At 40.2% G+C, this 16,686-nt stretch overlaps 1 protein-coding gene across 1 annotated transcript in view; it reads right to left on the bottom strand.

The window, feature by feature from the left end:
- LOC126278072 (phosphatidylinositol-3-phosphatase SAC1) overlaps positions 1-16,686 on the bottom strand; it is a 73,314-nt gene that overhangs the window by 48,855 nt on the left and 7,773 nt on the right. The window contains exons 3-6 of the mRNA XM_049977903.1: positions 10,060-10,265; positions 9,727-9,858; positions 3,948-4,059; positions 72-259 (exon numbers count right to left, since the gene is read on the bottom strand). Coding sequence (XP_049833860.1) covers positions 72-259; positions 3,948-4,059; positions 9,727-9,858; positions 10,060-10,265 — 638 coding nt within the window. The remainder of the gene's footprint in view (positions 1-71; positions 260-3,947; positions 4,060-9,726; positions 9,859-10,059; positions 10,266-16,686) is intronic.

Here is a 16,686-nt window from a genome sequence, read left to right as displayed (position 1 = left end):
CGAAATAACTCGACACCACATATCACAGTCAGCACATTCATACAATATAAAAGATAAATACTTTCACATACCTGTACAAAGGAACTACGGTCACCTCCATATTCAATTATCTGCTCTGTCTCAACAAAATTTGCAACACTGCCCTGGAAGTCAACTCCACGTGTGAAGAGCCGTGTTCCCGCACGATAGCAACTGCGGCGAGACACTAAGGTCCACAGAAATGGTTTGCCATTCAGAGAACAATGGTTGACGGAAATGACTGACAAAAGGTAAAGGAAGTACAGCTTTGAAGGCTACAATTTTACTTTATAGCTATTTTTCTTAAATCAGCTGTTTCAATTTGTGTTAAATAGAGTTTAGAATGCTAATGAGGAAGTGCAGACACCACTTTCTAAGATGATCCTGATCCACTATAATAAAACAGGATACAACCCAACAAACATGAAAATGCCTCCTAACTTGCCACTGAGTCATCTTTTGACACATTAAAAATAGTACCCTGGTTACATAAGTTACAGAAAAATCACAAACCAGCGAGTACTTTGGAAAATATAAAGCAGTTGACAAATTGAGTACAATGTTACTACAGTAGAGATCTACAAAAACAACCATATTCAAGTAAGTGCCACAGGAATACGCTTATTCAATCAATGCATAACAGAGAACTCAGAATCAAAAAACAAAACAGTGATATGTGTCATGTATAAGAGAGAAGCTAGCGAGTGAGAAAAACTTGGTGAATGCTGTCAGTGCAGATCCAATGGTAAGTTGGAGGCAGACAAATAGTGAGAAACAAGTAGCCACAGACAAATAGTGAGAAACAAGTAGCCAGACGGCTAAACATTCATTCTTATGAAGAGAAAAGTTTGGCTTATAGAGAGGTCAACCAAGGTCACTGGCTGCCCCCCCCCCCTCCTGCCCCCACCACATACATTCTTCTTTCTATAGGAAAATAAGTGGAAATGACAGTGTTAATAATTATGTCCAGTACATACTATTAATAAATGAAAGGCACAGCTGTGTGACTGCTTTACAGCAGAACCACTATTTGCGTGCTCTTCATTTATGAATACAAAGTTGTTCTACCTATCAGTGACAGAATAATCAATTAAGATGACAAAATTGGACCACTAATGGTTCATTAAATGGATGAATATCTCCAACAGCAAAAATGTAGCACCAGGAGTGACCAGTCAGATTTTCTTTCTTTTTAATACAGGCTTCAGATGTCTTTGCCATTGTTACTCCAAAGACAACATTTTTTTCCAATTTCTATTTTTCAACTATGGTAATTTTGTCAATTAATACCAAAGTATTCATCATTTTCCTCTGAAAGACAAATGATAAAGTCATTGATGATGAGCCTTTTATATTTTCATTACACTACATGAATCATATACTATAGAAACTACCAAAAGAAGTCTCCAACATGTGACACTGAATCATCGAAAGACATAAAAGTTATGCAAGTAGTAATATGTATTGTACAGGGTGATTCAAAAAGAATACCACAACTTTAGGAATTTAAAACTCTGCACCGACAAAAGGCAGAGCTAAGCACTATCTGTTGGCGAATTAAGGGAGCTATAAAGTTTCATTTAGTTGTACATTTGTTCGCTTGAGGCGCTGTTGACTAGGCGTCAGCGTCAGTTGATGCTAAGATGGCGACCGCTCAACAGAAAGCTTTTTGTGTTATTGAGTACGGTAGAAGTGAATCGACGACAGTTGTTCAGCGTGCATTTCGAACGAAGTATGGTGTTAAACCTCCTGATAGGTGGTGTATTAAACGTTGGTATAAACAGTTTACAGAGAATGGGTGTTTGTGCAAAGGGAAAAGTTCTGGACGGCCGAGAACGAGTGATGAAAATGTAACACGCATCCAGCAAGCATTTGTTCGCAGCCCAGGAAAATCGACTCGCAGAGCTAGCAGAGAGCTGCAAATTCCACAATCAACTGTATGGAGAGTCCTGCGAAAAAGGTTAGTTATGAAACCTTATCATCTGAAATTGGTTCAAGCACTGTCTGCAGCTGATAAGATTAAAAGAATCGATTTCTGTGATTTTATCCTAGCTCAAATGGAAACAGATGAATCTTTCGTTTCAAAGATTGTGTTTAGTGATGGAGCAACTTTCCACACTAACGGGGAAGTCAACCGTCACAATGTCTGTATATGGGGCACTGAGAATCTGTGGGAAACAACTCCGTATGAATGTGACTCGCCTAAGGTGAACGTTTTTTGTACCATTTCAGCCAATAAAGTTTTTGGTCCCTTTTTCTTCGAAGGTGCTACTGTAACTGGACTACAGTATCTGGAGATGTTAGAGAATTGGCTGTTCCCTCAGCTCGAACAAGAAGCACAACAATTCATATTTCAGCAGGATGGAGCGCCACCACATTGGCACTTATCTGTCCGTAACTACCTGAACGTCAACTACCCGAGGCGATGGATCGGCCGCCAGGCAGCCCGTGACAGAGCACTTCATCACTGGCCTCCAAGAAGCCCTGATCTTAGCCCCCTGCGATTTTTTCTTATGGGGGTATGTTAAGGATATGGTGTTTCGGCCACCTCTCCCAGCCACCATTGATGATTTGAAACGAGAAATAACAGCAGCTATCCAAACTGTTACGCCTGATATGCTACAGAGAGTGTGGAACGAGTTGGAGTATCGGGTTGATATTGCTCGAGTGTCTGGAGGGGGCCATATTGAACATATCTGAACTTGTTTTTGAGTGAAAAAAAAACTTTTTAAATACTCTTTGTAACGATGTATAGCAGAAGGTTATATTATGTTTCTTTCATTAAATACACATTTTTAAAGATGTGGTATTCTTTTTGAGTCACCCTGTATTATAAACCAAGACGCTTAAATTTATTTGCGATTTAAATAATGAAAGGGATCAAAGGTAACAGCTCGCCACATAGCTGGATCATTATGTGGTTGACAGCACCTAAACAAGACTGACTATGTTGCACAGCATCCACCGGTGTTATACTGACACTACAGCCAGACTTGGGATGGGGGTTCTATCCAGTGGAATGGACAAGGGTCAAAAGCGGTGAGAAATGAGAAGGGAAGGTTGAAGGAAGATGGCTGATGGCTGGGAGAGAAAAGCAGCAAGAATATGGCACTAGTAGGTTTGCTCTGGGCAGGAAGAGAGAGAGAGAGAGAGAGGGGGGGGGGGGGGGGTAGTACAGAGAGGGAGTTAGCACAAAGAACGTGTGTGTGTGTGTGTGTGTGTGTGTGTGTGTGTGTGTGTGTGTGTGTGTGTGTGTGTGTGAGAGAGAGAGAGAGAGAGAGAGAGAGAGAGAGAGAGAGAGAGAGAGAGAGAGATGGGGACAGGGGTAGAGGTGGGTGTGGGACAGGGGCTAGCAGAGATTAGGCTAGCAGGCTTGTGAGATGGAAACAAGTGTTGTAAGGATGATTCTCATCAATGCCATCAATGGCATTCAGAGAAGCTGGTATGGTAGGGGGATAAAGTCAAATGGCACAGGTTGTGAAGCAGCCACAGAAATATGTTTTGCCACTGGGTGGCCAACTATACTCTTAGCCAGATCTTTCTTTCAGGTGGACAACTGTTTGTTGGTCATGCTCATGAAAGGATGTGCAGAAATTACAGCAGAGTTGTTATAAAGACTTCCTCTGATGAGGTAGGATAGGCCTGTGACAGGGCTGAAATCTGATGTGCTATGTCAGGACAAAGGACATGACTTGCATCTCACCTACATGGTAACGGTTGAGATTTGGTATGGCATAAGGATGAATCCGAATATTTTGTAGTCTGGGTGTGCAATGCAGTACCTCTTTGGGAGACATTTGAAGAATTGTAGGTAGGAATTTCCTCATTTCCTGAGACTAAATGCACCTGCACTAAAATTGCAGGTTTTAAACTGCATAGGTATAATTATGCAAGGTACTGTGGATCAAATAACTTCTGTCAAAGGATACAGCCATGAACTATTGGCAAGCAAAAACGATGTAGTTCTTGACGTGTTGCCATTTCTCGTAAAAGGTTGCTGTTCCAGACAAACCTAGGATCAGCACGCTCATGAAGTGGCATCTGCAACATAATTAACAAAGTTATGTTACAAACTGAATTACAGTCTTGTTAAATTACTATTTCTATTAAGGATGCTGAGGAAGTGAGCACATGAACTTGTTTAACAAAGTGAGCATTTTTTTAACATCAGCCTAAGTGTTGAGACTATACTTCCCCCCCCCCCCCCCCCCCCCCCACACACACACACACACACACATACATTCTCTTCTACAAAGTACCTGAAAAAGTGTGAGTATCAGATGAAGTGGGAAGTAGGAGATTTATGTGAGACATAGCGACTATTAATGAGAGAAAAACATGGATGATTGTGATGATGATGATTGATTTGTGGGGTGTTCAACTATGCGGTTATCGGCGCCCATACAAATTCCCAATATTTACTCAGTCCAATCTCATCACTCCCATGAATGATGATGAAATGATGAGGACAACACAAACACCTAGTCCCCAGGTAGAGAAAATCCCAAACCCAGTCAGGAATCGAAACCGGAACCCTGTGATCCAGAGGTAGCAATGCTAGGCACTAGACCACGAGATGCACAGAGCTGGCTTGGTGAAGTAAAGGGTTGATGTAACAATAAGATTATCAATGATGAGGAAAACTGAAAAAGCTGTATGTAGCAGAGGATAGGAGCTGCACAGAACACAGTTTAATGTCTTGTCTACGTTGCCAAAGTTGGAAATGGTATACAATCTTGTAATGGAGATTACTGGAAAAGGAAATCACTCATGGTATTGTTCAAGGAATTATCCATGCATGCATCTCAACTGGTTACTGAAACCACATCACGTTAACAATAATACTATGATTCAGGTACATTTATGGACTTTATGTCTTCACTTTGCTGATAATAAGTGCTTTATCTGAAAACTACCTTGAGCAGTTAAACAGAGAACCGATTCGTGGCGATAACATATTAGACCTTCTGGTGACAAACAGACCAGAACTATTTGAATCAGTTAATGCAGAACAGGGAATCAGCGATCATAAAGCGGTTACTGCATCGATGATTTCAGCCGTAAATAGAAATATTAAAAAAGGTAGGAAGATTTTTCTGTTTAGCAAAAGTGACAAAAAGCAGATTACAGATTACCTGACGGCTCAACACAAAAGTTTTGTCTCAAGTACAGATAGTGTTGAGGATCAGTGGACAAAGTTCAAAACCATCGTACAATATGCGTTAGATGAGTATGTGCCAAGCAAGATCGTAAGAGATGGAAAGAGCCACCGTGGTACAACAACCGAGTTAGAAAACTGCTGCGGAAGCAAAGGGAACTTCACAGCAAACATAAACATAGCCAAAGCCTTGCAGACAAACAAAAATTACGCGAAGCGAAATGTAGTGTGAAAGGGCTATGCGAGAGGCGTTCAATGAACTCGAAAGTAAAGTTCTATGTACTGACTTGGCAGACAATCCTAAGAAATTTTGGTCTTATGTCAAAGCGGTAGGTGGATCAAAACAAAATGTCCAGACACTCTGTGACCAAAATGGTACTGAAACAGAGGATGACAGACTAAAGGCCGAAATACTAAATGTCTTCTTCCAAAGCTGTTTCACAGAGGAAGACTGCACTGTGCTTCCTTCTCTAGATTGTCGCACAGTTGACAAAATGGTAGATATTGAAATAGACGACAGAGGGATAGAGAAACAATTAAAATCGCTCAAAAGAGGAAAGGCCGTTGGTCCTGATGGGATACCTGTTCGATTTTACACAGAGGACGCGAAGGAACTTGCCCCCCTTCTTTCAGCGGTGTACCATAGGTCTCTAGAAGAGCGAAGCGTTCCAAAGGATTGGAAAAGGGCACAGGTCATCCCCGTTTTCAAGAAGGGATGTCTAACAGATGTGCAGAACTATAGACCTATATCTCTAACGTCGATCAGTTGTAGAATTTTGGAACACGTATTATGTTCGAGTATAATGACTTTTCTGGAGACTAGAAATCTACTCAGTAGGAATCAGCAAGGGTTTCGAAAAAGACGGTTGTGTTAAACCCAGCTCGCGCTATTCGTCCACGAGACTCAGAGGGCCTTAGACACGGGTTCACAGGTAGATGCCGTGTTTCTTGACTTCCGCAAGGCGTTTGACATAGTTCCCCACAGTCGTTTAATGAACAAAGTAAGAGCATACGGACTATCAGATCAATTGTGTGAGTGGATTGAGGAGTTCCTAGATAACAGAACGCAGCATGTCATTCTCAATGGAGAGAAGTCTTCCGAAGTAAAAGTGATTTCAGGTGTGCCGCAGGGGAGTGTCATAGGACCTTTGCTATTCACAATATACATAAATGACCTGGTGGATGACATCGGAAGTTCACTGAGGCTTTTTGCAGATGATGCTGTGGTGTATCGAGAGGTTGCAACAATGGAAAATTGTACTGAAATGCAGGAGGATCTGCAGCGAATTGACGCATGGTGCACAGAATGGCAATTGAATCTCAATGTAGACAAGTGTAATGTGATGTGAATACATTGAAAGATAGGTCCCTTATCATTTAGCTACAAAATAGCAGGTCAGCAACTGGAAGCAGTTAATTCAATAAATTATCTGGGAGTATGCATTAGGAGTGATTTAAAATGGAATGATCATATAAAGTTGATCGTCGGTAAAGCAGATGCCAGACTGAGATTCATTGGAAGAATCCTAAGGAAATGCAATCCGACAACAAAGGAAGTAGGTTACAGTACGCTTGTCCACCCACTGCTTGAATACTGCTCAGCAGTGTGGGATCTGCACCAGATAGGGTTGATAGAAGAGATAGAGAAGATCCAACGGAGAGCAGCGCGCTTCGTTACAGGATCATTTAGTAATTGCGAAAGCGTTACGGAGATGATAGATAAACTCTAGTGGAAGACTCTGCAGGAGAGACACTCGGTAGCTCGGTACGGGCTTTTGTTAAAGTTTCGAGAACATACCTTCACCGAAGAGTCAAGCAGTATATTGCTCCATCCTATGTATATCTCGCGAAGAGACCATGAGGATAAAATCAGAGAGATTAGAGCCCACACAGAAGCATACCGACAATCCTTCTTTCCACGAACAATACGAGACTGGAATAGAAGGGAGAACTGATAGAGGTACTCAGGGTACCCTCTGCCACACACCGTCAGGTGGCTTGCGGAGTATGGATGTAGATGTAGATAAGGACTTTCATGGGCATGCAGTTATGTGGTTTTTCAGAGGTCCGATACTTACCAGCAGAAAATCACATTAACTGATGCTCATATATATATATATATTCAAAATGTGAACCCCACTTCAAAATACCACACTACAATACAAACACAATGGCAACACAGTGTGAAAATTGAAAAAGAATAGACTGCAATGTTGTGTGTTTAAAATGACAAAATGGGTCGGAATTAACTCCACAACGAAAATTGTTTACAGCTTTATTAATACCTTACCAGTTTTCATGGAACAAAAATTTTTGTTGCTTAAAATGACAGAATTTATTACATAACTGCCTATTTATGTCACTGCAGCTAGCAGTGGCAGAAAGCATGACAACATCTAACACTGTGGGAATGGGCTCAGTTGGCACTTCAGTATCAACTAAGGCACTCTATAGTACAAGTATACAAATGGCCTTGTTATATGCAACACCTGTAAAGAATTGACAATGGAAGCTAATGGATACAGCCTCTGTATCAGATTTGAGGAGGTGCAGTCACCCCTTAACACCCAGGATGGAGGAAAACTTAAAATGCTTTAGGAAATGTACACTCAACTCCTCAGAAATCACAAATACATGCATTACATAACCACAGTTTAACCTGACATACAGATTCAACTGTTCTGAAGAATGAGTTTAATTTGTGTCCATGGAAACCATACCACTTCCAGAAATTATTGCGAGAAGACTGTGTTCATCGGCTGGAATATAGGGAGATGGTGCTTGCTTCGCATGAAGACTTGTCCAATATATTCGATAACATCCTGTCAGGTAAAGCTGTTGGGGGTTTGTCAAATGGCACAACCGTTAGTACTGGCCAACAGAGGATCCAGAAATGGTTGTTAGAAAAAGGCAAAATCGCCCAAACATTACAGTGTGGCATGGCATGATATCCACAGAAGTTATGGATTGATATTTCATTCTGGACAATAAACATTGCATGGTACCTGCTTGAAGTCTATGTTTATAGTATTGTATCCAAGTGTCCAATTAAAATTACCTAATCTTTATCCAAGATGGGACACCATCTCACTTTGCAAAGCCTATCCACATGTGGCTCCACACTCATTTTCCTGGATGCTGGTTAGGATATAGGGGCTGCCTTGAAGAGCCAGCAAGGAGTCCTGACTTAAAATACTGTGTCGTCTTCTGCTTCTGGAGGTGGATGAAGAAGTTTATCACGTAACACCAAACACTCTTAATGAACTGGAGGAGTGAATTCATTAAGTTCTGGGAGACATTCATCTGTATTATCTGCAAAAGTCGGTTGCAGACATCACTTGCAGAAACCGATTGGTAATGGTCACGTTTGAGTGGAATTTCAGCAATGCATAACAACTTGTATGGAACAAAATGATTTTGTTTCATGAAAATTGGTTTCGTATTTATAAAGTTATAAACAAATGTAAATAGGAGGTTAATTCCCACACCACCTCTAAATAAGACATCATACCATGTGATGTAATTGCACAGATACAAAAATCTACTCACCAAGCAGTGGCGGAAGAACACACAGACAGGGATATTTAAATCTGCAAGCTTTCAGAGCCAGTGGCTCCTCCTCCTGGCAGAAGGGTTGAAAGAGAAGAAAGAGGGGTGAAGCAAAAGGGCTGGTGAGGTTTAGGAAATAGACTTCGGAAATGTCACCCAGAATCCCAGGTCAAGGGAGACTACTAGATGGGATGAGAAGAGATCTCATATGGTTAGACAGTGAGAGAAACACTATTAAGATACCCAAGTATACAAAGCACAATCCTGCAGAAATTTAAACCAGTTCTCACATATCCACCTAGGTCTAAAGCTAAACAAACAACAAACTCGCAGTTGGCACAATAACAAATAGGAGCAACTAAGATATACATAATTTTGTAAAATGAATCATATCACACTCGAATTAATGTTGAAATGAAAGTCTAGGAAAAAGTACACAAAATTATATATGGAGAATCAGTATATTTGCAGCAGTTTCACTTTTATTAACACAACTTTTCTTGATACTTTTCAGGGAAGTGACAGACGTTTCTCTCATTTACAAATCTGAAGGGAAGAATACAAAAATATGCATGAAAATACATAATATAATACTTACAGAATACATACAGGATAATTTTTCAAATTTACTGAGAACTAAGTTGACAGCAAAGTCAAAAACTCTAGCAGAATTTACAGGGGATAAAGTAGTCCGAATGAGTATACTGTACTAATTCAATCTGCATGAAACTGTACAGTGTGGGGTGGAGGGTATACAGTGTAGCATGTCATTACCATTCCCTGCCCCAACCATGGAAGGAAGACCGTCAACACTGCAATATGTTGATTACATAAAATGTATGTTGTAGGAAGTAACACCTATCTTAACTATAAAAAAGTTTCACATTATTAATCTTAATTAATGAATTAAATAAATGTGGTACTGAAGTAGATGGTGAAACCTGATGTTTCAGTTCATTTTGCCATTTTTAAAGATATGTACGCATATTATTAAAACTTACCTGAAGAAATTCTGGTGTTGTGTTGTGTAACCTTTGGAGTGTGTGTGTAAGGTCGTATGAGTATGAGAAGTACAGATGTGGTGTTTTGAGAACATGATCCACCATCGAGACATATTGCTGATTCTCTGCTGTCTGAAACAATTTGCCACATCACTAAACACTCCAGTAGAAAACACCAACATACAAGCCAAATAAAAGACTAAACATGGTGAAATCTGGAAAAAAGCAACCAAATACTGTGACTTATTAATCATTTTTTCTAGTGTTATTAAAGAAAATACATTCAACTCTATTTATAGAGTTTTATGACAACTGAAAATTTTGTCTGTTTACCTGTTTTTCAGTCAAATGCAGAAGAGTGCGTGAAAATGGAATGACTTCACATTCATCAATACGCCATATGTCTTGGTTATTGATAGTACCAACTTTCCATTTCCGGGTCACTACAATCAGGTAAGGACCTGCTATTAGACGGATTATACCAACTATACCACAAATTGGTTTGCTACTAGATGATTGCGGGATCTGAACATGTTTCCCTGGAAAAAATTACAGATTTGTTTGTTTTGGATTGTTCTATTGCAAAGGAAATAATCTCAAATAATAATAATTCATCATAAAATTACACGTACTAAATATATATATACTGAATCACCAGAAGAAACTGGTATAGAAATGCATATTCAAATACAGAGATAAGTACATGGGCAGATCAACAACGTCTATATAAGACGACAAGTGCCTGGTGCAGTTGTTAGATTGGTTACTGCTGGTACAACGGCAGGTTAGCAAGATTTAAATGAGTTTGAATGTGGTGTTATAGTCCACGGATGAGTGATGGGTCACAGCATCTCCGAGGTGGTGATGAGGTGGGAATTTTCCCAAACAACCCTTTCACGAGTGTATCGTGAATATCAGGAATCCGGTAAAACATCAAATTTCCGACGTCAATACGGCCAGAAAAAGATCATGCAAGAATGGGACCTACAACAGCTAAAGTGAATTGTTCAACATGACAAGTGCAACCCTTCTGCAAATTGCTGCAGACTTCAATGTTAGGCCATCAACAAGTGTCTGTTTACGAACTACTCAATGAACCATCATCGATACGGGCTTTCGGAGCCAAAGGCCCACTTCATGACTGCACTACATGAAGCTTTACACTTCACCTGAGCCCATAAACACCAGCACTAGACTGTTGATGGCTGGAAACATGTTGCTTGGTCAGATGATTCTCCTATCAAATTGTATTGAGTGGATGGACATGTGCAGGTATGGAGACAACCTCATGAATCCATGGACCCTACATGTCAGCAGAGGACTATTCAAGCTGTGAAGGCTCTGTGATGGTGTGGGGCATGTGCAGTTGGAGTGACATGGGACCCCCTGATACGTCTAGATATGACTGTCAGTGACACATACATAAGCATCCTGTCTGATCGCCTGGATCCATTCATGTCATTGAGCATTTTGACGGACTTCAGCAATTCCAGCAGGACAGTGCAACACCCCACATATCTAGAACTGATACAGAGTGGCTCCAGGAACAGTCTTCTGAGTTTAAACACTTCCGTTGGCCACCAAACTGCCCAGACATGAACATTATTGAGCATATCTGGGATGCCTTGCAAGATGCTGTTCAGAAGAGATCTCCACCCCCTCATACTCTTACAGATTTATGGACAGTCCTGCAGGATTCATAGTGCCCATTGCTTCCAGCACTACTTCAGACATTAGCTGAGTCCATGCCACATTGTATTGCAGCACTTCTGCGTGGGGGTCCTACATGATATTAGGTAGGTGTACCAGTCTCTTTGACCCTTCAGTCACACCACACAGCTAACCTGTTCCAAGATAAAAATCACATGCTGTACAACATAGGAATCAAATGCTGTACAACATAGGAATCACATGCTATACAAGGAGGGCCTTGATAATGTGCAGATGCCAAAGACGAACAGACAAAGAATGAGGGTGCTTGTGAATTCATACCGCAGTCACATACAGTGAGTATAATCGCTCCTCGAGCACAACATGCAATTGAACAGTACTCCAAATTTGGCAGTTTTGTGTATTCACTGCACCCTGGAGAGTGAAATGTGCCTTGTCACTCCAAAGAATATTGCCCTGCCACATGTTATCAACCTTGAATCATGCCAAAAATCAAAGAGCAAATTCAGAAAGTTGATGTGGATCATGAAGTTTCATGTGCTGCACCATCTGGATCTTGTATGTGAGAAATAGATGACAAAAGCAGCACTACCCAGGGACTTGCTGCATGATCAGTTACAGCAACCAAAGCCTTGTCAATAACTTCCACTGGGATAGCACACCTTCCTCTTCCAGGTGCCACACCACACTCACCTATGTTTTTAAATATCATCATCATTTTCTTTAACCCAGTTAATGGCAAACGGGCTTCTCCTCAGACCTGTCAGTCAGTGATACTCTCTCGATGCATCACTGTAATTGCTGCTGTTCACATTAAAGTTTCACTAAAGAGCATGGTCTCTTCTCTCGATACCCTTACTGTACACTCATGTTATGGTTTGTCAAATGGCATTATGGAAGTCATACATCATACAAACAGTGTACAGCACCTAATGACCCCAGTCTGAACCAATGTCCCCCCCCCCCATATCTACCAAGTTATGTTGCCATTTGATGATTAACAGCTAACACTGGACCTCCTTGATTAGCTGAACTTTAATTATAACCACCCAGTATTTTCAATGGAAAGTCTTGTGATAAATTCATGCCAGTCTACCCTGTGCAAGCATCTTCATCTCTGCATAACTACCACAATCCATGTTGTTGTTATGTGGTCTTCAGTCCAGAGACCGTCACCTTCCGACCAAACTATAAATTTGGCTACAGATCAGTCTGTGACCACAGCCTACAGCCCAAAGTGTATACTAAATCACAGGATGTTACATGATGAACCACACTTGGTATCTGTACATTCAACTGACCAACTTTTCTTTTATAATCTTTACATGAAAACTAAAGGTTAATTAATTATTCATGTGAAAGTTTGAAGCATTAAACTGAGGATGATATCTGCTTAAATATGATTTGAGTTTGTTCATTTAGGTGCCCTAGCATTCCCTCAAATCTCTTAAAGCAATTGTTGATACTGTTGGAATTGTGTGAAAAATATATTTCATGTGAAATGGAGGCAAAGTGCATCATATGGAATATACTTGACCTGTCTGGTGCTACTGTACACTCTGAGTTTTACGTATGTAATTAATTGCTTCTTGATTGTTGTGTTCAATGTATTTTACCTGGAAGTGCAAATGTAGTTACTGTCACTATTACTTATTCATCTGTGTCGACTAACAGGTTATGCGCCCAGTGATGCATTTGGAATACGTATATACGTAATATAATAGTGAGAAAGTATTGACAAAGTAGTTAGGGTGACTAGATGTCCAGATTAATCCGGACATGTCCTCCTTTTTAGCTCTTTGTCCGGGGCTGGGCGGATTTTTACAGTATCCGACTTTTTCGCAAAGTTGAGCGTAATACAGTTAAATTTACAATTCATCCTATTATATTGTTCTTTTCTTAAATACTTTAACTATTGGCACAGCCTTTGTGATAAACACGCACAAAGGCGGTGTTAGTAGATGCACCAAGATCGTCGATGTTATTGTTGATCTACCTATAAGCGAATGCAAATATCGATTATTTATAATTTTCATTTCGTATCTTCACTTTGTATTGGATTGGCTTCCTGTAGTGCACGTGTGATTTGTGAGTGTAATTTTTAACCGAGTGAGTTACGTAAAATATTTGGCTATGCCTAAACAAAAGTGTACATTTTCTGATGTCGTTTCCTGCAAATATACGGCTTTAAGAAAGAGAGAAATTAATTTGAAGCGGAATGTAAGATACTTGGAGCTGGAACGTACATTACAGTGGCCAATAAAAGTAAGAAATAACTCGCAGATTAACTGTATTGGTTTTATTTCATTGTTTCATAGTCATTCAATTTATTTGTATTCGGAAGGTTAAAGTGCAGTTTAAATGTTGTCAGGTGCTGCTTGAATTGTACATCTTGGCAGCGGTGCATCGAATGAAGGGAGGTGAATGGTCTTATGTTTTTCACTTTGTAAACAATTATGTGTTGTTGATATAACAAAACAATTGACGCCACACAGTCACCACAATCAATGTTTTTAATTTTTTTTATATTGCTCAGTTAACCCCCACCTGACTATCAGTAACAATGAACTACTAGTTTTACCGGTAATTCCCGGCAGTCACGTGACTTCTACAAAGCTGACAGGTGGTATCCTCATCTGCAGTTGACTCGTTTGATGCGTCCTCTTTTTTTTCTTCCTTTGTCCTCCTTTTTAATCAATTGCATCTGGTCACCCTACATGTAGTGCAACTGCATGAAGTACGAGTTATCCTTACAAGACGAACGCAACTCTTTTGTATTATTCTTTTCATCAAGAAAGATCAATGTTACCATTAAAATGAGTGTGGTACAAATTCCGCAGACTGAAAGACTTATGGGTAACGAAAACTATGCAACATGGAAATTTGCAGTAGAAGTGTATTTACGTTTAGATGACCTATGGGATGTGGTGGATGGGACAATTAAATCCATAGATCAGAATTATTCAAGTAAGGATAGGAAAGCAAAATCAAAGCAGATATTACTAGTTGACCCAGTGAATTATGTTCATGTTGAAAAAGCTGCGACGGTGGAAGAAGTCTGGGACAAATTACGAAGTGCACTTGAGGATGGAGGTCTTACAAGGAAAGTAGGATTATTATGTGAGTTAATTACCACTCATCTGGACAAATGCAAGAGTGTAGACGAATACATCAACAAAATAATATCCACATTGAACCGACTGAGAAACATTGGGTTTGACATCACTGACGAATGGATAGGGGCACTATTGTTGGCGGGACTGCCTGAAAGGTATGTGCCTATGATTATGGGGCTGGAAAGCTCAGCTATACCAATCATGGGTGACTGTGTTAAAGTGAAAATCCTACAGGATCTAAAGAGTACTTTAAGCTGTCATGTATTGGAGAAAGAAACTGCATCTACTCTTTATTCAAAAAACAAAAAGAAGAAATCAGTGAGGTGCTATAGATGTCAGAAGAAGATGTATATTGCATCGCAGTGCAGAGAAAAAGTAAACACGAGGTCAGTCACGCAGCAAAAGAGGTATGTTGCTGATAGCCCAGAGTGAGGGACCAATAATAAAGGTAAGGCACTCTCATGTTTATATTCTTCTGGAGATGCGGGTAATTGTCAACTGGAAAGGATTTTAGACTAGGTGCATCCGTGCATATTGTTAAAGACAAATCCCTTCTTTATGATGTTAAAGATAAGTCTCATATGGGAATATCTACTGTTGATGGCAGCAAGCTTCAGTGTCATTTGGCTGGGAAACTAGACCTACGTGTAAGTGTAAATGGTGAACCCGATATGGTTACAGCAAATGCTGTTCATTATGTAAAAAATGTTGAGATTAACCTACTGTCTGTAGGGAAAATTGTCAGGAAGGGAAATACAGTCATTTTTGACATGCATGGAGCAAGAGTGATCAATGAAAATGGTGAATTATAACTACAGCAAGAAACAAAAGGGGTATTTTTAAATTGAATACCATTGACAGTAAACACAGAAATGTTAGTCATTCAGTATACTCAGTGGAAGCTTTTTTTATGGCACCACAGACTTGGACATCTAAATATAAAGAGTATGTCTAAAGAGGGATATGGTGGAGGGAATACAGAATTATAATGTAACCAAGGACCCTTGTGAGATTTGCAAAAAAGGAAAACAAGCAAGACTACCTTTTAAGACTAGTAAAAGTAAATCTACAGATGTCTTACAGTTAATCCATATAGATGTATGTGGCCCGATAGAGTGCAAATCCATAGGTGGGAGACATTATTTTCTTACGTTTATTGATGATTATTCACGATATACTCATGTTTATTTTCTTAGTTCCAAAGACCAAGTGAGCGACATTTTTCAGGAATATGGTCGAAAGGTGGACGGGAAAGAAGATTAAGATCATTAGGTCTGATAAAAAGGAGAGAATACATTGTCGCAAAAGAAGCTGAGTAGCACCGTGGTGTAGTGGTTATGATACTAAACTGCTGCATGGAGGGTCGTGAGTTCAAAACTCACCTGGACTGTACAATTTTGATTTCTATATTCTGTTCGAGTACGTTCTAGAAGTATCCACAAGTGTCAAGAATCATTGTACTAGAATGTTCTGTAGCTGTATATATACTGTGTGTGTTCTGGCCGGAGGCAGTTGGCTCCGAATTCTTGTATGTGAAAGTGCTGAATAAACCTTCATTAAGTGAAGTTAGTGTTCGTTACTCATCTAACTACACCTTCTTTTACGTTACATTATTCTGGTGGAGGCGCTGGGTATTGGAACTTGTGATAGCGCAAATTATCCATGACACAGTTGCTCCCATCAGGCCATGATAGAGCCGCCATGTACGTGGCAAAAAACCCGAGTTCGAGCAATATTCAACAGATCACAATCTATCGGAGACAGAAGAAGAAGAAGAAGAGCACGTTACGATGACAGCAACTGTGTGTCACCACATGAGGTATCCTTCCAGGTTCTCTGGTGAAGATGGCCAAGATCTACACAAGTGGCTGAAGGTATATGAGCATATAGCCAAATTTAACAAATGGCATGACACCAGGTGTTTGGCTAACGTATTTTTCTACTTGGAGGGCACTGCCAAGCGACGGTATGAGAACAACGAGGAGAAGTTCACAAGCTGGGAAGTATTCCAGGTGGAACTGCGCAAGTATTTTGGCGACACACGATGACAGAAGTGCAAGGCTAAAGATAAATTTAAGCGCAGGGCACAGTGTCCAGGAGAAACGACAGCACCCTACACTCAAGACGTCTTGGAGCTGAGTAAAATAGTGGATACTAGAATGAAGGAGGAAGA

Source organism: Schistocerca gregaria, chromosome 6 (assembly GCF_023897955.1).
Source record: "Schistocerca gregaria isolate iqSchGreg1 chromosome 6, iqSchGreg1.2, whole genome shotgun sequence".
NCBI lineage: Eukaryota > Metazoa > Arthropoda > Insecta > Orthoptera > Acrididae > Schistocerca > Schistocerca gregaria.
This window is presented reverse-complemented; position numbering and strand designations above follow the sequence as displayed.